Below are 26,161 nucleotides of genomic sequence, written 5' to 3' on the forward strand. Positions count from 1 at the left end.
ATGGAATAAAGCACTGATGTCACATGGCAAAATAATAAAAAATCACCACAGCCAAAACTTGCAAGGTATTCTTTTATAGGGCTAAATTAACTCTTTTGTATCACACAGGCTACGTCTACACGTGAAGCCAACATCGAAATAGCTTATTTCGATGTAGCAACATCGAAATAGGCTATTTCGATGAATAACGTCTACACGTCCTCCAGGGCTGGCAACGTCGATGTTCAACTTCGACGTTGCGCGGCACCACATCGAAATAGGCGCTGCGAGGGAACGTCTACACGCCAAAGTAGCACACATCGAAATAAGGGTGCCAGGCACAGCTGCAGACAGGGTCACAGGGCGGACTCAACAGCAAGCCGCTCCCTTAAAGGGCCCCTCCCAGACACAGTTGCACTAAACAACACAAGATACACAGAGCCGACAACTGGTTGCAGACCCTGTGCATGCAGCATGGATCCCCAGCTGCCGCAGCAGCAGCCAGAAGCCCTGGGCTAAGGGCTGCTGCCCACGGTGACCATAGAGCCCCGCAGGGGCTGGAGAGAGAGCATCTCTCAACCCCCCAGCTGATGGCCGCCATGGAGGACCCGGCAATTTCGATGTTGCGGGACGCGCAACAACTACACGGTCCCTACTTCGACGTTGAATGTCGAAGTAGGGCACTATTCCGATCCCCTCATGAGGTTAGCAACTTCGACGTCTCGCCGCCTAACGTCGAAGTTAACTTCGAAATAGTGCCCGACGCGTGTAGCCGCGACGGGCGCTATTTCGAAGTTAGTGCCGCTGCTTCGAAGTAGCGTGCACGTGTAGACACAGCTACAGTTGGTACTAAACCCCAGAGGTTAAACAGTGCAGAGGCCTCATGATGGACTGCTGAAGGATGGGGTGGATTTTACTGAAAGCAAAGTCATTCTTCCTCCCCCTCTGAACTTTTCAATAAGTTCAAGGTCACTGTTATGTTCACACTGTAATTTAGTGAAAAATTCATTCTACTTCCCCACCAGAAATAAAGTTTCACTAAATTCAGTTTACTATTAGCAGAGTCTACTGTATGCATGTTATTAAGGAGCAAATGCTGACTTTGGCACCCAGAAGTAAAGTGCTACATCTCTACCTCCTGTCAGGGATTAACCTCAGAAAGTCTTGAAATCCCACCCTTCTTTACTAGTCTTTTAACCAGAATTTGTGCCCTTGTCCAACTAGTGGTCACAGAGAGGGCCCTGGCATCCCTTCCTCTCTGTCCAGCCCCTCTGCTCTGGGTCTAATGTATTTCAGCCTGTCATAATGCTATTAATACACGTACAAAACTTTATTAAACACATTGCTAGATTTTAAACTCTTTAGGGCACAGACATGTTTATTTCTGTAAAGTTACAAATTCATGGCACTGTAGCACCTCTTATTCTCATTCATCAGAGCCCTTTAATAACTATTATTTAAAATTAATCCAAACAATCCCCACAGAGATTCCATTTATTTAGTCTTCTGGTACACAACAGTCCCACAAACCTGAACCCTAGTGCAGGCTCTCTCACTCTACAGTCCAAAATAACACAAAGTCTCCAAAAACAGAACGCAAGCTCACACAGTCCCAGTTTCAGCTGAGCACAGCCTCCTTCCAAGCATGATCTTCCTGGAATCTGTCTTTCTCCCCAGGTTCTCTTAGGCAATGCCTTCCACTACTTACTCAGAATTTTGTAGAAACTTTCTGTCTTCTCCCTACAGGCCTAGCTACAGTTTCCTAGGCTTTATTCAACTTTTCAGCTCCCTTCTCAACCACAGCCCTGGCTGCACTGGAATTCCCTGATTCCTGTAAGGTGGGGTTCAGCCTGTAATTAGGGCTGACTTCAGTACAAGCTATCTTATCCACAGGTCATCCACTCATGAACTATATCAATTATTAAATATCAATCAAGTTTGTGAATATAAAATGAAGTCAAAATGGAGAAGTTAAGATTGGTCTACCAGTGGGAATTAACATTATATATTACACTATGCATTTTACAACTGTTTGCAAATAATTCATGTTTGATGTATCATATCAGTGCCAACAATTCAGAGATTTAAATGATGAACACTGTATATTCAATGTGGCCACGTTAATTTTAACACAAGAACTGTAATTTTTGCATTTCCTGACTTCATTTGATTATTTACTGAATTCATCTGTATCGATGTAAAGAATGAAACATGGCTGAAGAATTTCTTTTTTTCCTCCTACAGCTCTACTAGATATGCAAAAACTCATGCCCTGGAACAGCAGGATTGTATTACAGTAAACCCTCTTTTTAATGGCCTAATGGGCAGAAGGGGTTCCATTAATGCCAAAAGTCCATTAACTTCAAATGGTTATACTGCATGACAATGCACTGACCTTCCCAGCCCATCACGCACTCCTGTCCCCTGCCCCCCTTCCCTTTCCCTCCCCTCTCACCACATTCTTCCCCTCACACCTCCATCTCCCTCTTCCAATTACTGACAGAGGAGCTGCACACCAGCCTGGCTCCTTCTACCTCTCACAGCTCTCGGCACGCTCAGCCTTGTGGCTCCTCCAGCCCCCCAGCTCCAAGCCACCCACACAAAGGCAGAGCATGTCTGCCATCCCCAGCCTGCCAGCAGGCAGCAGCCACCAACACCACAGCCACTGCTCGTGCCACTGCAGGCAACGGAGGCCAGGCACAGGCACGCTCCATGCACACGGAGCTGGGGGAGGATTGCTCTCACACCCCGCTGCAGCCCGCCTCCCCCATGTGGCTTCTCCAGCCTCAGTGACCCCAGCTGCTGCGGTGGCACCGGCAGCTCCTCCAGCCCCAGCCACAGTGGTGGCTCCTACGGCCCCAGCAGCTCCAGCTCCTCTGACGAGTCCATTATTTCAGAAGTCCATTACACTGGGGACCATTACATCGAGGGTTTACTGTATAGGGTTATCTCACAACTCCATGGCCGTGGCCACACTTGGCCAAAAATTCGAAATGGCCATGCTAATGACTAAACTGGAGGATACTAATAAGGCGCCGAAATGAATATTCAACACTTCATCAGCATGCTGCCAGCAGTGGCACTTCAAAAGTGCCGCATTTCGACTGCGTGTGGCTCAGCTACACAAGGGTCCTTTTCAAAAGGACCCTGCAGACTTCAAAATCCCCTTATTCCTATCAGCTGATGTTTGTTGGGTCCTTTTGAAAAGCACCCCTGTGTAGTCGAGCCGCACATGAGCGAAACATGGCACTTTCAAAGTGCCACAGCCGGCAGAATGCTAATGAGGCACTGAATATTCATTTCAGCACCTCATTAGTATCCTCCAATTTGGCCATTAGCATGGTCATTTCGAAATTTTAGCCAAGTGTGGCCACAGCCCATAGGTTTTAAACTTCAGTCTGTAACTACTGGAAAAGTTTCACATCAGCAGTTTTGCGCACTGAGAACTAGCTACATAAAAAAGTTGAAAATCTCAAAGTTAACTAGTTTGACTCATTTGTATGTAAAAGCATGTCCTCAGCTGCAATCCTTATTCAGACTAAAGTCTCAGCTGACATCAGAAGGGAGTTTTGTAAACTGTAGAACTGGATACAAAGTAGTTTTCATATTTAAAATAAACAAATAAGCCAAACTGACGCACACTTACTTAAAAATAATTAAAGGGCATTAGCTGAAACATTCTTACAATTAGCCTTTGGGCTGACACAAAGGACTTGAGAGTTTCCTTGCAAAAAGAGACTTTCTGGAAAATTCATAAGTGAAAGCAAGGGGTTTTAATGAAACCTGATTTGCAACCTGCACTTTAGCTTTTTCTACAGCAGGCAGCCAATACTTATGCTATACATACGCACAGAAGTTATGGCAACCAAACTAGTAAGAAGAGCCATTTCTCCAATCTGGTAAAAAAAAACAAACCAAAATCAATAATTCAAGAGTGCCAATGCATGTGAATAAGAGACGGTCTTTAATTAATAAAGTCAAACCATACTTTTTGTAACCCCTGTTTTAAGAACAGCACACACACAATGATTTGTAATGTGATACACGTTTAGAGCAGGATATTCACAGACTTTTTACATATTCTATTTCCTCACAATTTATGAGTGTGATTGTACCACTGTCTTCCTGACTTTCACACCTGAACCGTCTCTCTCTCTGGATGCTGCTATGGAGGAGTTATCCAACATTTCGAGATCACATATCATTTGCTATTTAGATATGTCATTTTTGAGCTTTTAGGGGTTCATCATTTAACGAAAGTAACCAGGAGGGTTTTTTGTTTTGGTTTTTTTTCACTTATAATTATAGCATCAGGAGCCACAAAGAAGTCCTTAAAGAGATGCATGTAGCTCCAGAGCCACAGGTTGCAGACCCCTGCACGTGGCCCTTTAAGCATCATATTAGGCTGAAACTCAGCGTGCCAATGCATATAGTAGATTCAAAGAATTTTTGTTGTAAATTGGTTTTGTGCATCAGAACACATATAAAAATACAATATTTGAGAGGGTTCTCTGCCAAATGTGAGATTAAGCATTTTTTTTAAATTAACGATACACAAAACCTTCTTCAAGTTTTCTTTTTAATCAGGAATAGGCCCCTTGATTTGTTGTTGTTGTTTGTTTGTGTGTTTTTAAGAGCCTCTTTATGCTGCACATCATTAATGGAATGAAAAGTCCAGTAAGAAGCAAAAGGGGCTGCAACCATGAAAATATAAAAAAAAATAAGTCAGTGTAGTTGGAGGGAGTTGCATATAATTGATTCAAATATTTAAGACCGAAAATTACATATTGACTGCTCATGGTAAATTTCCATAACTCTGCTGACACTGTTTAGTTTGGAAGCTCTTTGGAGCACAGATTGCCTTCCAGCACCTAGCCCAATGGGTTCCTGGTCCACGACAGGTGCGACTGTAACACTACCACCATCTGTCAGCAATTTAATGAACCTTGGAGAAGGATCTTCCCCACAGAATCATTGTATAAATCATCCTCTGTGCATAGATTTGCTGCCTCTCAGATATGTGAAGGGGTCTGCTGGGTCCATAGCACCATGTTTCTTCCCAACTCTAGACATGTGCAGACCCTAGGGATGGAGAGAGGGAGAAATAGAGGACATTCCCAAAATTCCTCCAGGCTCCTTAAGCCCTGTGGAGTATCAACTCCCAAAAAAGAGAAACAAGTATTCCTTTCTACACACAGTCCCTTCACACATGGGGAGTCCTGTGGCCGTCATGAATGTAGGACTCCATGGCTACGTCTACACGTGCACGCTACATCGAAATAGCTTATTTCGATGAATAACATCTACACATCCTCCACGGCTGGCAACGTAGATGTTTAACGTCGACGTTGGGCAGCACCACATCGAAACAGGCGCTGCGAGGGAACGTCTACATGCCAAAGTAGCACACATCGAAATAAGGGTGCCAGGAACAGCTGCAGACAGGGTCACAGGGCGGACTAGCGCTTCTGGGGCAACAGCTAGCCGCTCCCTTAAAGGGCCCCTCCCAGACACACGCAGCCTGCACAGCATGCGGTCTGCAGAGCCATAGGCATGCACACCTCGAGCGACGCAGTCATGGACCCCCAGCAGCAGCAGCAGCAGCCAGAGGTCCACCCAGCCGCCCCTGTAGGAGCAGTGCTCACCCTGCTCCATGCCATGCAGGAGGCAGCTGAGCACATCCTTGCCACAGAGGAGGAGCTGCCCGCAGGGGAGGAGGACGCAACCCCCAACCCTGCAGCACCCCGCCCTCCAGCCTCATACGCCGCCGGCTGTGGAGCTACCCCACCAGCACCGACTGGTTGGAGCGGCTAGTGCTCGGAGAGTGGGACGACGACCGCTGGCTCCAGAACTTTCGCATGAGCCGGCAGACATTTCTGGAGCTATGCCAGTGGCTCACCCCCGCACTGAGGCACCAGGACACATTCATGCGGCATGCCCTCACTGTGGAGAAACGGGTTGGCATCGCTGTCTGGAAGCTGGCCACTCCAGACAGCTACCGATCCGTGGGCCAGCAGTTTGGCATCGGCAAGGCCACCGTCAGGGCTGTCCTCATGGAGGCAAGAGGACCCATGGGGGGAGGGGGAAGGGGAGGCAGCCCTGGCAGGGGAGGGCCACACACACCCTGCACGCCCCTCATTGGTGCTCTCCCATGTGCTTCCCCTGCAGGTCATCCGCGCCATCAACGCCCTGCTCCTCCACAGGCTCGTGAGGCTTCAGGACCCGGATGCCACCATCACGGGCTTTGCCACCCTGGGCTTCCCCAATTGCTTCGGGGCTCTGGATGGGACCCACATCCCCATCCGTGCCCCGGAGCACAGTGGAGGACGCTACTTAAACCGGAAGGGCTACCATTCTGTGGTCCTCCAGGCCTTGGTGGACAGCCGGGGCCGTTTCCTGGACATTTATGTGGCCTGGCCTGGCAGCACCCACGACGCCCGGGTATTCCGGAACTCGGGCCTGTGCCGCTGGCTGGAGGCGGGGACCTACATCCCCCAGCGGGAGATCCCTGTGGGGGACACCACCATGCCCCTCTGCATCATCGCAGATACGGCATACCCCCTCCGGCCCTGGCTCATGCACCCTTACACAGGCCACCTGTCAGCCAGCCAGGAGTGCTTCAACCTGTGCCTGAACCACGTGCGCCAGGTGGTGGAGCGCACATTTGGGTGCCTCAAAGGGTGCTGGAGGTGCCTCCTCACCTGCCTGGATGCGGGCCTCACCAACATCCCCCAGGTTGTGGGCACATGCAGCGCCCTACACAACCTCATGGAGAGCAAGGCGGAAGCCTTCTTTCAGGGCTGGGCTGTGGAGGCTGGCAAGGCCGATGTGCAGCCACCCCCTGCCCCCAGTCGCCAGGTGGACCCCGAAGGGACCCGGGTCCGGGAGGCCCTGCGGGCCCATTTCAATGAGGCTGTGGGGTGAACACTGGCAGGCCCCCTACTGCCCCCCCCATCCTCCACAACACTCCCTGCCCCTACGTCCATACCACAGAGCACCCAAGAGCACACCCCCCCACCTTTCTTGAAAAGAAATAAAACCAGACATTTGTTTGTGAAACCAAATTTCTGTAGAGAACTCTCCTTATTATTAATCTCTTAACTAACTACTATGTACAGGCTGGATACATATTACATACATACATATATATTACAACTCCAATAAGATGAAAGAAAAAAAGGGGAAGACAAGGAAGGGGAGAACTATGTACATAATGGGGCAGGTATCAGCATCCATAACAACAAAATATAACAACAGGGGTCTAATAGAAACTATTTACAAACACAAACATACAACTGAGGGGAATATATACAAAGGGGGGGGCCACGTCCTGGGCCCCACACCCCCTAACGTCCAGCGCTGGGGGTGGGCGGCCATGACCCGCGCCTCGGCCTCAGCCCTTGCCGGGGCTGGCTGGGGGCCAGGCGGACCGGGAGATACGGCCGGCGGGTGTCAGCTGGCCCCAGGTCCCCCTCGGCGGAAGGGCCCTCAGTGGCGGGTGGCAGTGCGACAGCGGGTGGATCGGCGGGTGGAACAGCGGGTGGAGCAGGCAGGGCGGGCAGAGCGGCGGCTGGAGCGGCATGGGGGGCCAGGTAGTCAGCTATGAGCTCGAACGTTCGCATGAAGGCCCCCCATGCCTCCTGGCGCCAGGCCAGCACCCGCTCCTGCAGCAGGAGGCGCCGCTCGTCCACCCGAAGCCGCTGCTCCGCGACCTCCAGCTGCCGACAATGGATGGCCAGCAGCTGGGGGTCCGTCGCCATCCCCGCCATGGTGCTGGTCAGTGCTCCGCTGAGGGGTTGGCCTGGAGTGATGGCCCCGGTGGGCTCTCCGGGACCACTGACACCTCACCGGCGCTCTCCGGCCCTTCCGATGGTGCAGCTGTGGAAGACGGGGGGGAGGAAGAGGGAGACAGCCATTAGTGCGGGCCCCGAGCCGTGGCCCTTGTCCCCCCACCCCTCTGCTGCAGGCTCCCCATCCCCATCCCCGGGAGATGGTGCTGCTGCTGCTGATGGGTGTCCCACCCCATCCCCCCAGGGAAGCCTAGGTTCCACTCCCCACCATCCCCAGGGATGGGGCATGGCACTGTCGTGCTGGGGGGGCAGGGGCTGATGCACTCCTGTGAGGGACATACCACTGCTGTCCTTGGGGCCATGGTCATCTGGGCATGTGGAGGGCCCTGGTCATGTCTCTTGTCCCCGCCCCTCAACCCCAGGGGTGCGCACCGGGGGGGTACATACCTGACGGTCCGCTCCCACGGTCGGGGGACACCCGGTGGGCGGACGCCTGGCTGGAGCTCCTGGATGGCAGGACGATCTGGAGGCCCCCGTCACTTGAGGAGGACTCCCCCTCCTCCTCCTCTGGTGCTCCGAGGGTGGGCTCCTGGGGGGGCCCCCCGGGTGCAGGGCTTACCTCCGGGCCGGACTCCAACTCCGGGGCCTGCTGGAGCTCGTCGGCCGAGGTATCAAGAGTGGCCAGAGGGGAGGAGGTGTGCCGGGGGCCCAGGATGTCCCTGAGCTCCCTGTAAAAGGGGCAAGTGACGGGGGCGGCCCCAGATCGGCCGGCCGCATCCCGGGCCCGGGCGTAACCCTGCCGCAGCTCCTTCACTTTACTCCGGACATGATCCGGAGTGAGGGCAGGGTGACCCCGGGTGGCCAGGCCCTCGGCCAGCCGAGCGAACGCATCCACGTTCTGTCTCTTGCTCCCCATTACCTGGAACACCTCCTCCTCACTCCAGGGCCCCAGCAGGTCCTGAAGCTCCGCCTCCATCCAGGAGGGGCCCCGCTGCTGCTTCCCCGCCTGGCTGCTGGGCTGGGAGCCCTGGCTCCCCTTGGGGGAGGTCCCCTGGGGGCACTTGGGGGGCTGGGGGGCGGCCATCGCAGTGGGTGGGGGTGTGCGGGTGCAGAGGACCGTGCAGGCCGGCCTCATGGCTGTGCTGCCGCCTGCACGCTCTCTCAGCTCCCTGTACAGGAAGGCAGTGGGCGGGGACCTTTAAGGGGCCGCTGCACGCGGCGACCATTGAGCTCAGGGGCTGGAGAGAGCGTCTCTCAACCCCTCAGCTGATGGCCGCCATGGCGGACCCCTCTATTTCGATGTTGCGGGATGCGCAACAACTACACATTCCCTACTTCGACGTTGAACGTCGAAGTAGGGCGCTATTCCCATCCCCTCATGGGGTTAGCGACTTCAACGTCTCGCCGCCTAACGTCGGTCAATTTCGAAATAGCGCCCAACACGTGTAGCCATGACGGGCGCTATTTCAAAGTTGGCGCCACTACTTCGAAGTAGCCGGCACATGTAGACGCGGCCCATGACACTCTGACTATGCTGAAGAAAGGGATTGTGATGGCTGGCAGGGGTACTACACTTTTTCTAGACATTCTAGTATTCAATTAATTAAGTTGCCTATGTAGGGACAAACCCAGAGGTAGAGGGTCCCTGAAAATCTCCAGGAAGTGTTGGCAAGGAGCCAGGTAAGCCAATGGGAAGAGAGAGGGGGATGTTAGAATTGAAGCAGTGATTCAACTGGGTATCCTTTGTGTGGCCAAAGAAGAGATACAGAGATGGATTAAGTCTGGAACCAAGCATGGAATTTTTCAGAAATGTGCATACTTAGGGATGAATCTTGGAACAACATATATATGAGTAGAAAGGGGATGTTTAATCTGATGCAGGTACTTTCTTTTTAATTCTGGATTCAGTTTGTTGGACTTTTCCAGCTCATGTAACGCCTTATACACTGTGATGTGGAAACTGAGTTAATAACTTGGGGTTACCCCACAGGGAAACATCCCAAGTATATCTTCCTGGGTTCTCAAAGGGGTTTTTGCACATGGGTGGTAGCAGCATATCACCCAGAGTCAAGGAACCTGTGACTTTGGGGAGGTTTTTTTAAGCAGAAGCCTTTAGTGGCAGGAGTACCTTAAAGTTCTGCACCTTCTCTGCTCAAAATATCAGAGTGGGGATCAGCCTTGACAGGGGCCCCTGAGCTGATGTATATGCACAGTGCCTCAGTGCAGTTGTCTCTTTCTCACAGAAAACATCCCAAAATCTGAGCAAGAGTTGCTTCTTCCAAAGGAAACAACTTTGCAGCCACATGAAAAAATCTGGAGGAAATGGGTACAGGAGATGGGTACATGGAGGTACAGGAGAACTGAGCAGTGTCCTTGTGGTCAAACATATATTCCCCAAAATCAGGGAACCATAAATTGACAAGGCTATTTCAGTAGCATCCATCTGCATTACAGTATTTATCTTCTTCTATTAAGAGCAGGAGGGACAAGTCCCAGAACAGTGATAAATCGAATACATAAGATAGGCGCTGAAGTGTAGTCACAATAACTTAAGCTATTTTTATGGAAGTATATCTGACTCACAAAAGTCTGTTTTGCCAGAATTTTTGTTTGTATCTATTAGACATAGATATATCCTTTTAAATGGGTAAGCAAATATTAGTATCGTTGAAGTGCTACTGCACATACAGGAACATAAAGAGCATGAATATCTGACATTACGTTAATGTCTCTCTCAAAGTCAAGTATCGGATGGGTAGCCGGAGTCTGTGCTCATGAAAGCTCATGCTCAAAACTCTTCTGTTAGTCTATAAGGTGCCACAGGACCCTTCGTTGCTGTCTCAAAGTCAACATATTCTATTTCAAAAATGAGCTTTAAAACAAAAACAATGAGTGGTATCGGAAAGATCTATAGCAGACGTCAGATGCTTCTGTTGCCTATTTCAGGTGAAATGACCTTTAAAGATTGCATTTCTTTTTATAAGTATGTTTTTGAATTAACAAGATTCAAATTAATTATTTACTAAGGGCATAATATTGTAGTTACAATAAAGCCATTAGAGCCTCACTGACAGGCTAATTTATTTTCTGTGGCTCAGTCTACAACAGTGCAGATACTGGATTCCTCTTCTCACCCTCTTCAATAAGCAGCACAAGGATGACCAATCACCATCAAGGATTTTTCCACTCTGCTTCTTCCTTTGTTTCTCCAGTTTGACTAGTTCCACTCTGAAAAATCAGATGGCCTGCTCTACTTCTCTCAGGAAGTAGGTGAGTATCCTTATCAAAGCTTGATTTGATAAGCCTGCTATGGTGGGAATCAGCCAGCAGTGCCCCAATATACTAAATTGCATTTTGTAGACCTTTCTTTGGTGTGGCTTTGACAATTCATTAATTGGCTTCAGTGCAACTATTTAAAAACAACATACAGACCATAAAAGAGAAGAAGGAACACCTGCCTTAACTAGGAAAGGGAAGTAGAAGGGGAAGCATGTTCCCCAATAAGTCTGCTGAACACTCTGCCTGTTAAATGCAACTATCTGCCAGGTGTCTTCAAAAACCCTCTTCCAAACACAAGGCAAGTTTGTGGTAGGATAATGCTAATGGTCTGTAATGACAGCAGGAAAATCATTCTGCATGATTCTACAAACACACTAGAAGCAATAGGAAGACCAAAGACAGGGTTGGCCAGTTACTCAGTGAGGGAGGAAACATACACAGAAAATATGGAAATGACAGAAGTATTAAGTGACATTTTTATTCAGTTTTAACTAACAAAGATAGTAGTGATTGGAGATCACAGATAGTGAATGCCAGTGAAAATAAGGTAGGGACAGATGTTAAAATAGGGAAAGAATAAGTTTAAATTACTTAGACAAGTTAGACATCTTTAAGTCACCAGAGCCTGATGAACTACATGCTATAATACTCAAGAAGCTCACTGAGGAGCTAATTAAGCCATTAGTGACTGTCTTCAAAAAGTCATGGAAGATGGGAGAGATTCCACAGGACTGGGAAAGGACGAATATACTGCCAATCTAGACCCTGGGCTGCCCAATGCAGCAGCTGCTATTGTTTTCAAGTGCTGGGGTTCTGGCAGGGCCTGTCATCACCTTGTCCAGTGACAACTAGGAGGAGGACCAGCCCATGACTCTCAGGAATCCTGAGAAAATGCCGATGCAGATGGTGCAATGTGCCTTGGTGCCAGGGCTGCCAGCTCTGAACTGAAGCAAATAGAGGTATTAGAGCCCGAGAGGGTACAGAAGCTGTTGCTGAGGACATCATCATTGGTGCCATCATTTGTGCCAATCTGCTGCCAATCTTGGTACCATAAGTGTCATTACTTTTGGTGCCTAAGCCATTGTCAGTGCCAAAACCAGTGCAGGCAATATAGCCATAGCTGATGCCATCCATGCAGGTTGCTGGTTGTTTGGCAGACAGCAGCATAAAAGTAATCAATGCCACTGAACTAGCTGCCGAGCAGAACCCCTGGCTTACTCCTTGACTTTAGTGAAAACACCAGGAAGCCCTGAATGGCCACCATACTGGCTTCCAACACTGCAGCAGCCATGCTTCTGCGTAGGCTCGCCTCTCTCACCACAACCTGGACCTCCTGTTCCAACTGGACCAGTAGGAGTTGGACTCTGCCTCTGAGGTCTCCAAGAAGGAAGATCATGGAGGAGCCAAACTTTAAAGAACAGACAATTTGGAGATAGGGATCCACTTGGCTTTCTCTCCAGAGGTGCTGGGGAGAAGTGGAGCACAAGAACATCACCAATGGCTTCCTTCTTACTTGAAGATAGGGAGGGGTCAAGAGTGAAGATGTCTTTTTCGCCCATGGGGACAAGAACAGCACTATGAGGCACAGCAAGTCCTGAGCCACTTCAGGTGCCTCCAGCAACATGGAGAGCAGCCGCTGCTGGTCACTGGGGTCCAGTGAGTGCAGTGGGTGAAGACTCAACTGATTCTCTTGAGCAGGAGTCAACCCAGCCTTACCTAGGGATACAGTGCTGTGGCCCAGCTGAAGTCTCACAGTCGCCAGCTCCTTGGGCTTGGCCAGAGGAGAATGATTCCTCTCTGGCTTCTTTTACTTGTGAAGCATTTGCAACTGAGACCAGTCCTGCCTGCTGTTTGGCCATGTAGGGAGCCATGCCAGTGCCAACTATCTTGGCAAGAGTCTTTCCTCAGCACTGAGTGGGGGTGGAGAGCTGCCTCCATAAAAAGAACTTTAAGCTAGTGTTCCCTTACGTTAAGGGTTTTGGGACCGAACTCATGACAGATTTTACAAAGACCCTTTTGATGGCCAGCCTCTAGGCACCGTAAACAGGAGGCATGATGATCACTCTTTGGCATGTGCTTCATGCAGACCATGAAGTTCTTAAACCCCGCAGACTGCAGCATACCACAACTCCAAGGAGTTGGAAGGCGAGAACCCCCAATAAATCTAGGTATAAACTATAATAATAACTACAAGTTGAGACCTCACTAGTCTAGCACCCTCAGGAGCTAACTGGAGCCAAACAAGAGAATTTGCCAAATCACTGGAGGTAAATATTGTCTAGCAGCATTACCAACACTTCCACTGCCTTCTGGGCTCTTAAAAGATATTTAGGGGTAAATTACAGCAAAACAACAGCACAGAGCACTGAGCTCCAGGACTCGTGGCTGTAAATAAACTTTATGGGACACAGCAAACTTGTCAATACCTCTGATATGTGGTCATCCGGCTATCTAAAATCATGCCAGATTACGGATCATGCTGGATGAGAGAGTGCTGGACTAGAGAGGTTCAACCTGTACAGACAAACTATATATAAAGAATAAAATAGATGCGCTTGCTGAAGCAAGGGCGATGGGACATTCCAGGCAACTGTCACTGGCAGTAAGAAAGAACTGAGGTTGTGGAGGGCTGGTAGGGCTCTGTATTGAGGTGTGACTCCACAAACACTCAAACTCTTCTTAAATAACTATCTCCACACTTAATTCCCATATGACAGATATAGATCCCTTGGACTCCCAGCATTCCCAGGATCAGTCACTCTGGCATTGAGCCTGTTAACCAGTTAGCTGGGGGTTATAAGCACTTTCCAACCACATAATCAGTGCTGAAAATTTAGCCCTAACAGAAAATATGGGTAGCCTTAAATTATAACTACATTTTCTCCCAAATACTTTAAAGTGTCTTTTTATTTTAAGTTAGCAGCTGAGTTCAGAGCTCTGCACTTTCCTCATAACAGCTGATGATTATTAGCACCTATAGCAGAGCTTGCTGCATTGACTTAAGTGTCAAAGATACATCAACTCCTATAGGAGAACCCAGTTAAAATAAGCCAGGTCTACATTACAGAAGAGAATAGTGATTTTTGAGTGGCCTAATTTTTGGGTGCAAAACATGACACTTTAAAGGGACCTGATATTCACAGATAGGTGCTGAGCACTTTCTGACAACCAGACCTCTTTAAGGTGTCAGGGTGGGCCCCAAAATGTGTAAACACCTGAATTCACGTATAAATATTTTTTTATAATGTTAAGATTACCTAATATCCTAATGAATTAAGGAGAAACTAGTCTTGGAATACAGTCAGTTTAAAGGGAAAGTGAGTTAAAATTAGTTCCAAGTACTAAACCAGACTTTGAGCTTCTCATTTAATCTTTTTGTTTTCACACTCGCACTTTCCTGTTTTTAAAGTATTTTTCTCTTCTCCATTGTTGTGGAAAAGTCCCTCACAACTGGAAAAATTAATTGTACAGGAAAAATAGTGAAACTGGCAATACACAAAATTCTATCAAATGAACAAAGTTAACCATATGATAAAAGACACATCTTTTTCTAATGCCATTCAGTTTTAGTAATCTTATTTTTTACTTAACTTTATAGAAGGTAAAAATATAAGACAGATGAGTGCTGTTTAATTTGACAATGTTCCCATAAACTCTTAGAGGGAGAAAGGACAAAGTGATTAGCACCTCCTGGACTGGAAGAAAGAAAGAGACTTCCCTCAACCTGACGAAAGCACCTCCACAGATGCCTTTGTGGAATATCACCATTACAGGCTGGAATGGGGCAAAAGAAATCCAGTCTCCCTGGAACTGCCCCTTCAGTGAACCTGCATAAATTTATAAGTGAATTAATATTGACTATCAAAATGGAATTCAAAAACTTCAGCTTGAGTCTTAGTTCCAGCAGATAGAAAAAAATCTTCATTACTCATAAACTGATCATATTTGACCTGGAATCATTAAGATAACATTTACAGAGGTACCTTTACAGTAGAACTGCACTTTATTAAATCGTTTGGGTATTTTTAAAGCATTTCTTTAATATGCTCACATTTCTGTTACATATTTTTTCATTTTCTGGTAGCCTCTTGAAATGTGCTCAAAGACCCAAAATTGAGGAAGTGTACCACCCAGATACAGAAAAAAAACCCTGACATTGCTCTGCAAATTTCTGCCCTAAATTAGGCATTGAATCAGAGTGTTACATCTGCAATACAGAAAAAAAAAAGTACAGGCAGAACTGTCTGCTAGCATGAACCATGTCCAATGATAATAACAAATGGAAGATGTTAGGAAAGGAGGCTCCCTCATAAGCAATGTTATAAATAAAAAACACATTGTTTGGTTTGCATCTTAGGTTGAGAGCTATAATGCATATCACTGAAATACTTCTTATGTCACTGAGTGTCTGTACAAACATTGTTAACCAACCACTCTGACCTTTCCGACAGTGGGTGCAAACAAACACATGGCACATTCTCTACAGATTTTTTCTAAAAATATAAATTCCTGTTTATATTAAAGCAGGTCCATTGATCATTGCCGAATTCACACACAAAATCACTGATCAGCCAAAAAACATACAACAGTAGCTACAAATCAGGACTGTAGAACTCTCTATTATTGGTGAGTAATTGCTATGTGAATACTATTTAGGAAGTATTGCTAATCATTGATCACATCCTATGACTTTTTAATTAGCCTCAGGCTCAAACTGAGTCACTGGATATTCAAGCTTCTCAGCACCTACATAATAGCAATGTTGGGATGGAAGGAAATTGAAGAGGTCATCTAGTGAGTCCAGTTCCCTCTAATAAGGAAGGACCAAGTATATGTAGCCCAAGTGTTTGTCTAAGCTATTCTTAAAAACCTCCAATGGACCACAAAATCTGGTCTCCTCTGGTGAAATCTAGTCTTTTGTGCGCTTTTGCCCTTATTATATAGATTTCATGTGAGGGTGTGGGGGCGGGGACCAGTGTTTCTCAAATTGGTTGTCCTGACCCAAAAAAGAGTTGGAGGAGATCACATGGTGGGTCACAATATTGCCACCTTTACTTCAGCAGCTGTTAACTGGGGGCCCAACTCTGCAGGCAACATCTCAGAAGGGTAGCAGTTTCACACCATGCCATTCTTACTTCAGTGCTGCTGCTTATGGCAGTTCCTCCATCAGAGTTAGGTTCCTGGCCATCATGCACCACTCTCCAGCTGCCCAGCTTTGAAAGCAGTGCCGCCAACAGCAACACTGTAGAAGTAAGGGTAGCAGTACCTCAACACCTTGTGGCTATGTCTACACTACAATGATCTTCTGACAAAACTTCTGTCGACAGACTGTGGCCACAAATGACAACAGATCAAAAAAGTGATCCACTCTGTTGACAGAGAGCACCTGGACTCTCCAGCTGCTCTCTTAACAGAGCAGCTGACCAGAAGCACAGCACACAGGGCTGCCCAGTGATCCAGAAGCCCTATCAGTTGACAAAGGGCCCCCCTGCTCATACACACAGCTTTTTTTGCCAACAGACTCTGTTGAGAAAGGCATTCTGCCTCATGAGGGAAAGGCAGAAGACTGTCCATAAAAGTGCCGAGTTCTGTCGACAGTATGTCAATGGAACACATTTTTAGCTTGGACACTCCATGGGTTTTGTCTACAAAATGCCTGTTTTGTCAAAAAAAAAATCTTTAGTGTAGACATAGCCTGTGACTCTCCTATGAATGTGAAATTGACCAAAATGGGCTAGGAATTGGGTTGGGTCCTAGCTATAAATTCAGGTTCTGATTTAAAGTAAATTACTTCCAGACAGATCTCTCAGATGTCCCCTTTTATGTTGTATCTGCGACTATAATGAGAAACATCCAACAAGTTCTCATACACATCTTGTTTCTATTGTCATCATTATTCTGATTTATTTGCAGTGTAACTGTTTTAATCAGGAAAATGGTATTACAGAACAGTTATGTTATTTTAAATAAATAAAACACACTTAAATCTAGCAATTTCCTGCATTTTCTCATCTTGTGTTTTGGGTCATTCTACCACACCTGAAGAAGAACATGTGGATAACTTTCAGAATTCAGTGGAGAGGGAAAGCATTATGGGTAAATTGATGCCAAATTACAGTGATGCATCGTGAAGAGAAATATATATTAGCAATTTCTGCTGAAGGTCTATATTAGAAGCCACCGGATGTAATAGCATGTTATTTCTTCAGTAACAGAGAGAAAGCCGTGCTAGCCTATATACTATCAAAACAAAAAAGCAGTAAAGTAGCACTTTAAAGACTAACAAAATAATTTATTAGGTGGGACAAAAGCTCACCTAATAAATTATTTTGTTAGTCTTCAAAGTGCTACTTTAGTGCTTTTTTGTTGTGTTATTTCTTCAGTGTAAGGAATGTGCCAGCAGGAACTCAAGACTGCTGAAGGCTGGGAGGAATGTATCTCCCAGAGATCATTTGCATGAGACTGCAAAGGTGTGCATATGTGATACCTTATAACAAAGCCTGATGGGTAGCAAGGAAGCAATGAGCTTGTGTCTGTTGTAAACACAGTATTGTAAAATCACAATTTATGCAAACACTCAGAATAAGAATTGTGAAATCTCACCAATGCTCCAAATCGTTGTGGGGGACAGGGCACTCATCATAACTGCAAAAAACATGGATTATAAAGGGCTCTCCTGGTTTAAAGCATTGCTAAGGAGAAGGGGAGGAATATGGATTGAACCAGTTAGCTGAGTGCCTTGGCCCTGCACCTATAAGCCTAGTTTGATTAGCTCTCTCCACCTGTTAAAAGGTAAAGTTGGATACTAGTTTTTGTGTCTTGTATAAGGCTCTACTTTGGTAGATTCTGTTTGCTGAAATGACAGGGTAGCAGCTAAGGCCCTGAAGAGCTGAAATCACAGGGTTTTGCCTCAGGCCAAACCTGCAGCAGATGGTATGCTGAGAGATGGTGGATTCTCCATCCCTTGAGGTTTTTAAGTCCTGGCTGGACAAGGTCCTGGCTGGGATGACTTAGTAGGGGTTGATCCTGCTTGAAGCAGGGGGCTGGACTAGATGACCTCCTGAGGTCCCTTCCAGCCCTCTGATTCTGTGATTCTGTATGAGGAGTGGTGGGGGGACGGCCAGTGTGGGAGCTGGCAAGGAGCAAGCAGAATGCTGGACCAGTGCAAAGGTGGCATTGCCTCAGTTTCCATGAGGGAATGCATCAGTGTGAGGTGTCAGGGCCTGCACGGATTGGACCAAGTTGTAAGTGGGGCATTTGAAGTGGGGGTATGGAAAAAGTTGGATGTGTGGATTGGCTGTTTACAGTATTGGACTGGTGAGCCTGAGAGGCCCAGGACACTGCTCAATCCATTTGAGCTGGGACAGTTACTGGAGGATTGGTTATGAACTCTGGAGCCGTGTCTACACGTGTACGCTACTCCGAAGTAGCGGCACTAACTTCGAAATAGCGCCCATCACGGCTACACGTGTTGGGCGCTATTTCGATGTTAACATCGACGTTAAGCGGTGAGACGTCGAAGCCGCTAACCCCATGAGGGGATAGGAATAGCGCCCTACTTCGACATTCAACGTCGAAGTAGGGACTGTGTAGTCGTTGCGCATCCCGCAACATCGAAATTGCGGGGTCCTCCATGGCGGCCATCAGCTAAGGGGTTGAGAGACGCTCTCTCTCCAGCCCCTGCGGGGCTCTATGGTCACCGTGTGCAGCAGCCCTTAGCCCAGGGCTTCTGGCTGCTGCTGCTGCAGCTGGGGATCCATGCTGCATGCACAGGGTCTGCAACCAGTTGTCGGCTCTGTGGATCTTGTGTTGTTTAGTGCAACTGTGTCTGGGAGGGGCCCTTTAAGGGAGTGGCTTGCTGTTGAGTCCGCCCTGTGACCCTGTCTGCAGCTGTGCCTGACACCCTTATTTCGATGTGTGCTACTGTGGCGTGTAGACGTTCCCTCGCAGCGCCTATTTCGATGTGGTGCTGCGCAACGTCGATGTTGAACGTCGACGTTGCCAGCCCTGGAGGACGTGTAGACGTTATTCATCGAAATAGCCTATTTCGATGTCACTACATCGAAATAAGCTATTTCGATGTAGCGTTCACGTGTAGACGTAGCCTGGGTGTGGTATTTTCCCAAGCTTATGCTAATTGACTTTTCTGCCTCTGTTATTAAAAGTTCTTTTCTACACTCAGACTGTGCTTGTGAGTGGGGAAGCATTGCCTCTCTGAGGCACCTAGGGGTGTGTGAATTTTCCAGGCTACTGGGTGGGGGCCTGATCCGGTTCTGTGTGAGATGGATGAAAAGAAATCCCTAGATGTTGAACCCGGCCCTGGTTGCTGTCGACTCCTTTCGGCAGAAGGGTTACATGTGTTTCTGAGAAGTTTTTTCCTATTGTGGAACCTCAAATAATTTAATAAACATTGTACAATAAGACAATGAGGTAAAACTTTCAGACTGGAATGCAGCCACCATTTTAAGGCAATCCACAGTTTCTGTGACCTGATTTTCTTGACGATGGTTTTCTGGAAGTGAAACCAATCTAATAACACAACAGAAATAATTCACGTAAGAGTAGGAGACCACAGACCACCATATATCAGAGAAAGGCTAGAGATTCACCTCTGTCACCATATTGCCTCTGCAAAAAGCACATTCAGAATTGCATTTCTAAAACAGCAGTTACAGGTTGTTGGAAAAGAGGTTTTTGAAGAAACATAATGTAAAGATATGAAGAACACATTGTGCCCCTATTTGATAGAGCTTCCAAAAGATATACCTTGTTTGACAGAATGTGGGTTTTACAATGATATAAAAACCGTGTATGCAAACCTTAATTTTAAAAATACATTACTTGCCCCCACAAAGTGATATGATCTCTTCTGAAATAAAAATAAATATTTTTGCCATTTGTAATATCAACATTTCATAACAAACTTAGGAATAAAGACACTTGGGATTTACTTTAGATGGAACATATATTATGAGAAAGGCAGAATTCGAAGCCATAATATTATTTCTCTCATTCCAATTTCATTTTTTCTGTTTATGGAAAAGCAATGACCAAAACTTGTTCTGAAAAAAACACTCCTACAAAAAGTTAAACATTTTTTTTCAAATGTTGTTATACATTTAACACATAGAGATACATCTAAAAGTTAGTCTACCAACTCTAAGGATAATATCTTTGGAATAATAGAGAAATATATAGTCGAGGAACTCCATTAACAGAAGTTATCTGGCTAAATCTCCATGCAGAATAACTACCTTTTAAGGGCTCAGACAACATCTGCACCAATTGGTGGATTTCACGAGAAAAGTCTTAACAGTCTTAAAGTCTTAACTAGAAACAGTTTTATTCTAAAATCTTTTAACATGTATTGTTGCAATAGAGTTTAATAGTTTTGGCACTGTAATTAGAAAACATGGTCATACAGGACATTAGCATATACAGGATATTACTGCATGCTTTCATTCTCCTTCCAGAACTCAATACAGTAAAAATTCCTTTAATCCGGCCTCTAATGGTCCAGCAATCCTGATGGTCCAGCATCTTGCAAAAATAGTCCCATTTATGGAGATAATCCAGCAAAATTTGATGGTCCGGAACACAGAAGTCCCCCAAGATACACATACCTTGAAATTTGTGGAAGTTGGGGACTTGGGTGGTGGGTTGGGGCCATGGAAGGGGAACAGGGGGGTTAAGCCTGGGGTGGGTTAGGGATGCAGGGGGCCTGGGGGATGGAGTTGAGCCAGGGTGTGGGGGTGCTGGAGCTGGGGAGTGCGGGGGTAGTGAAGCTGCAGGAGTGCCGGGGTGAAGAAGCTGAGAAGTGTTGGGTGGGGAAGCTACAGGGGTGCTGGGGTGGTGCAGCTGAGAAGCCCGGGGGGAGGAGGGGTGAAGAAGCTGCAGGAGCACAGGGTAGAGAAGAAGCTGGGGACATGCAGGGGTGCTGAGCCATGACAGGGGTTTGAATTAGGGCATGGGGTTTTGGTGACATCCAATAGTCTGGAAAATTTGGTAATTTGGCACCTGTCCAGTCGCAGACATGCCAGATTGAAGGAATTTTACTGCATAATGTAAGTGCCATTCAGAATCATTTCTTTATTCTGGGCCGTTGAGGAGGGACATACTTAGGATTGACACAGTATTATTAAACTAGTGCCCCTGTGCTTGATGGCAGCTTGAGACAGGGTGAGAACAGGTGATGATGATTTTTTTAGAGATACAATTTTATAAACTTCAGCAACACTTTACTAACAGTTGAATGGCTCTTTAACAGGTTCAAAGCTCTACTAATAGGTCTGGCAGACTTTTTGATTTTTAAGTTAACTACATCTTCCTCAGGGGAAGCAGAGCCAGAGAACAGGATAGGAAGAGGTGGAAGAATGGGCATTAAAACCCAGTGGTGCTCCAAGTTTTTGGATGCTCTATGCAGCTCCATGTTCTGTGAATGGGTAGGGACGGCCCTGCCAGCCTCTGCCTTTATACAGAGTACTTCAACACATATGTCCAAGACATCTAAACAGCTCAAAAAGGAGGTATTCTGGTTTCTTAAGTATGTAATATGCATTGTCATAAGAATAATTTAAAAGAAATAATAAGAAAAAATCCTATGAGCATTCACTGAAGAAATGACAGATAGCTGGAGCTAAACATCTGCTTCTAGGTTTCTGTTCCAACTCACAAGAAAAACTACAGATTGCAGCACCAACCACATTACCTTTTCAGATGCCTAGCTAAGATGATCTCGTGGATCAAAAGCAGCCGGCTGAAGCTGAACCAAGATAATATGGAGTTAATTCTTGTCTAGTCAGAATAGTGAGGAACAAAGTGACTCACTTCTTCCCTAACTACAAATCCATTGAACACTTCTGCACAGATTGTAAAAATGGTTCTCCAGTGTGAAATTCTCTGTTGTTCCTCAGTGCTACTGGAGGCACACAGACACAGCAGCAAAGGATGTCTATTTCTATGAGCAGCTGACCAAAAGATTCTTCCCCTTCCTGTCAGATGAAACCCGACCATGCTGACTCCTGCCTTTATGAGACCTAAGCTTGATTACAAAAACACAAATCTAGAGAGATACCACACTCCCTGACTCGTCTGCAACTGCTTCAAAACACACAGACTATGTCTAGATTAGAGCGATCTGTCAACAGAAGTTTTTGTCAGAAGATACCTTCCAACAAAACTTCTGTTGACAGATCACGGACAAACAGAAAAGAGAATCACTCTGTCGATCTGCTCTGTTGACAGAGAGTGGACAGACTGCCCAGCCACTCTCTCAACTAAACAGCCACCCAGAACACCCTCACACAGAGCTGCATGGCCGTCAATCCCTTCCGGGTGCCCCAGGCGAGATGCGTCTGTAAAGGCCCCCCATTCCCACCCAAACACCTGTTCCCTGCCCATGCTGAGGCATGCCTACCTCCACGAGGGACAGCATGACTGCTTGAGCAGGGCTTCAATGCTTCCTTGGGAGACACAGCTGTTTCCAACAAGCCATGGTGCCAGAGCAGCCCCCAAGCCTGCGCTGGCCCCATGCAGAGGTGCTTCAGCACCTGCTGCACCTCTTCACAACCAGCCCCCTCTTCCTCAGGGAGGGCGAGCCTGACACCACTTTCAAGGAACTCACCTTGGCTGCCAGTCAGTCACACCCACACTCACCCCCCACCACCCCCAGGTGCACGGGCAGATCTGGAGGCACTGCACCAGTTCTGTCTGGTGGGACCAGCTTGTCATGGGGCAGTGGGATGACCAGCAGTGGCTCCAGCATTTATGCATGTGAAAGGCCACATTCCTGGAGCTCTGTGCCTGCCTTGCCCCCACCCTCTGGAGACAGGACACCAGGCTGCCGCCTGCCATCCCATGGAGAAGTGGCTCACAGTCACCCTCTGGAAGCTCACTATCCGTGGCAGCTACTGCTCAGTGGGAAACCAGTTTAGTGTGGGGAAGTCCAACGTTGAGTCCCTACTTATGGAGGTGAGGCATTCTCAGGCTGCAGTCCCTGCACAGGATGAGGGGGTGTCCTGCCAATGGGGGACCCTCAGGAAGCAGGGATGAGGGTGTGAGCGGTTGGGTCGGGGGAGAGCCCCATCCCCGGAGGATCATGCCTTCCCAGCCTCACACACCCCTGCTGTGCAGGGGTGGCTTCACAGGAGGGGCTCCCAGAGACCTCACTGGGGAGGAGATGGGAGGGGGCAGGGGACTCCCCTGGGGCCCAAGGGCTCCATCCCTTGGTCCCTGATGGATGTGTTCAGCCCCATTCCCCTTCACGTTGTGACAGCCGTCAACACCATTGTGATGCAAAGTGGTGTCTGTATGGGAGACGCGGATGCAGTCATGGCTGGATTCACCACCCTAGGGCTCCAGAACTGCATCGTGGCCTTCGAAGGGACCCACATCCTGATCTGTGCCCCGGGGTTTGTCACAGACAAGTATATCAACTGAACACTTCTCCATGGTGCTGCAGGCCCTGTTCGACCACCATGGACAGTTCACGGCCATTTACGTGGGGTGGTCGGACTAGGCACACGACACCTGGGTGTTCCGCAACTCTGGGCAGTATCAAAGGATGGAGGCGGGCTCATTCATTCCCTGCCATGAGCTGTCAGTCGGGGATGATAACATGCCACCGTGCATCGTGGGGGGATGCAGCCTACCCTCTCGTGCTATGGCTTATGAGGCCTTACACAAGCCAGCTGGACCCAGTCCAGGAACCCTTTAACACCCACCTCAACTGGGCCTAGATGCAGGCTGAGTGCACCTTCCCTTCAGCTGCCTCAAGGCACCCTTTCGGTGCCTGTTCACCCACCTGGATGTGGGGGAGCACAACATCCCCCAAGTTGGTGGCATCAAAGTGGGACATGAGTTGGTCCCAGGCCCATGACCACCACTCCCTGTTATCTCGCAGCTGCTGCTCCAGGAGGTTGATCATCCTCTAGAGGTTGGCACTGTGGTCCCTCTCAAGGTCCTCCTGCACATGGTGATGGCCCCTCCAGCTGCAGGCCCCCACTGGCGCTGGGATGGGGCTGGCTCACCCTGGTGGTGAGGTGAGGCTGGCCCAGCCCTCAAACAGGGCAGGTGCAGCTATAAGGGAGACAAGGAGGGGAGTCGGGGAGTCATTCATGCAACTCAGCCCCTAAGGCCCTGCACCCCACTGTGAGCAGCAGCCAACACCCACCCGGCCCAGGGATGGGACTGTCCTGTGAGCAAAGCCATGTGTGGCCTGCAGAACAGGTCCTCCCACATGGGGACTCCGCTTGCCTCCGGGACCACGCTGACCGCTGACCACTGCCCCCCACCCCTACCGGGAAATGGACTAGCAGCCAAAGGGAGTGTCCAGACACAGAGGGGTCCCTTCATGGGTGGTGCATGAACCAGGAGCAGCCTGGCTCTCCCCAGTGCTCCCCCTCACCCCCGGCACAGCTGTGGCTCACAGTACTGTCCACAGGAGTGGGTGCTGTCTTGTACCTGCAGGCTTGCCTGTGTGCTCGGAGCTGCACTCATGGTGTGTTGGGGTCAGGCCAGCATCCTTGCGGTCCGTCTGCTTCCAGCTGTGGAAGGTGCTGGCAGGGCCTTGCCCCACCCACTGGGAACTGGTGCTCATCTAGCCTCTCATAAGGCTAGCAGCAGACTGGCACCCAGGCTTGGGGGACGTCTGCTGGATCCAGGTAACGCACATTACCTTCCACGTGGCTCCATGTGCCAGGACCACAGCACGAGTTCCCACCTGAGCCAGCTAGAATACGTCTGCACCTGCCTCCCATGCCCTGGGGTGTGTGATGCACAGAGTATTCACTGGGGGGACCCTCACCCAGCTCTGAAGATGCCCACGAGGTGGCCTTGCTGGCGGGGACCAGCTCCAGGCTTACGACCAGGGTGCTGCTGCTGCTGCCCTGTGAAGCTGTGTTGGCCTCTGGCTACAGTGGGAATTGGGACTGATAGGCCTGCTGCTCCTCCTCCTCCTCCGGGGGCTCCAGCTGCGGTGAGGGGGCCTCCAGTGCCTTGTCAATGGTGCAGGCTGGAGATGATGTGTGTCCCCTCACCAGGATGTCATGTAGTTCCTTGTAATAGGGGCAGATGGCGGGTCAGCGTCCTGGGCCCTGTTCTGCCAGGGTGGTGGCCATATGGCCATAGGCGGGGATATTACAGCACTTCACCCTGGGGTCCCAGAGTAGCTCCTTCTCACCCCACTGGTCCAGGAGGGCCTGCACATTGGCCACTGTCAAGAAGGGAGCCTGCCTCTTCGTGCCCCAGAGTAGCACCTGGGACCCTTAGACTGCTCCCTCGGGGGCCCAGAGGATGCAAGGTGGGGGCTCAGTGTGGCTGTCTGTCTGCGAAGGCTCTTGAGGAAGGGCTGGCTGAGAGGGTGTGGAGCACCACAGACTGTACCTCTGCTGCTCCCATGCTCTTAGTTTCCTGCCACCGTGTTTCCCAGGCTCCCTGCAGCTTTAAGATAGGCCAGAAACAGGCACCAGCGATCACTGATTGCTATGGACAGGATGTTACCTGGTGCACCTGTGTGGTGCCCTAGATGTCTTTTCTGTCAACAGAAGGCCCCCCAGAACATCCAGGCCTTGGATGTTGCAGACAAAAGTGCTGCATTCTGTCAATTTACTGTCGACAAATGACTTGGGAATCCGAACACTCCCTGGGTTTTGTCAAAAAAACACCTCTAGTGTAGACATAGCCACAGAGTTCAGTTTGAGGTCTCTCTCTCCTGTTATTCAAACCCTCCAGGGGATTCTTCCAAGCTATCTGAAAGTCTTTATCTCTCTCCGTGACTTTAAACTAGATGACATCAAGTCCCTTCCAGTCCCACATTCATGTATCTGTGACAGTTACACTCCATTAGAACCATGAAACTATTGACCAATGGAAAAGGCTTGTAAATTCTCAAGAGAGAATTTCCACAGAATCTGGACCTAATCTCATTGTCATTGTCACATGAGAAAAGAATGCCCAGAGGTCTTACCATACTTAGAACTACAAGCAAAATTCATTTCTTCAGCTTAGCTTTCCCAAAATAAGTTATTCTCTCTCTCTCTCGCTCTGTCTCTCTCTCTCTCTCTTCCCCCCCCATACACACACACAAACACACACATTATTTTTAAGAAACAAAG

At 48.4% G+C, this 26,161-nt stretch overlaps 1 protein-coding gene across 16 annotated transcripts in view; it reads right to left on the minus strand.

Moving 5' to 3' along the window:
- Positions 1 to 26,161, minus strand: part of CACNA1C (calcium voltage-gated channel subunit alpha1 C) — an 812,008-nt gene that overhangs the window by 664,012 nt on the left and 121,835 nt on the right. The window contains exon 1 of one of the 16 annotated variants that reach the window (XM_075005804.1): positions 22,465 to 22,666. The exons of the other annotated variants lie outside the window; for them this stretch is intronic. Coding sequence (XP_074861905.1) covers positions 22,465 to 22,579 — 115 coding nt within the window. The 5' untranslated portion in view covers positions 22,580 to 22,666. Of the gene's footprint in view, positions 1 to 22,464; positions 22,667 to 26,161 lie in introns of those variants that run through there. 16 annotated transcript variants of the gene reach the window in all.

Source organism: Carettochelys insculpta, chromosome 1 (assembly GCF_033958435.1).
Source record: "Carettochelys insculpta isolate YL-2023 chromosome 1, ASM3395843v1, whole genome shotgun sequence".
Lineage (NCBI taxonomy): Eukaryota > Metazoa > Chordata > Testudines > Carettochelyidae > Carettochelys > Carettochelys insculpta.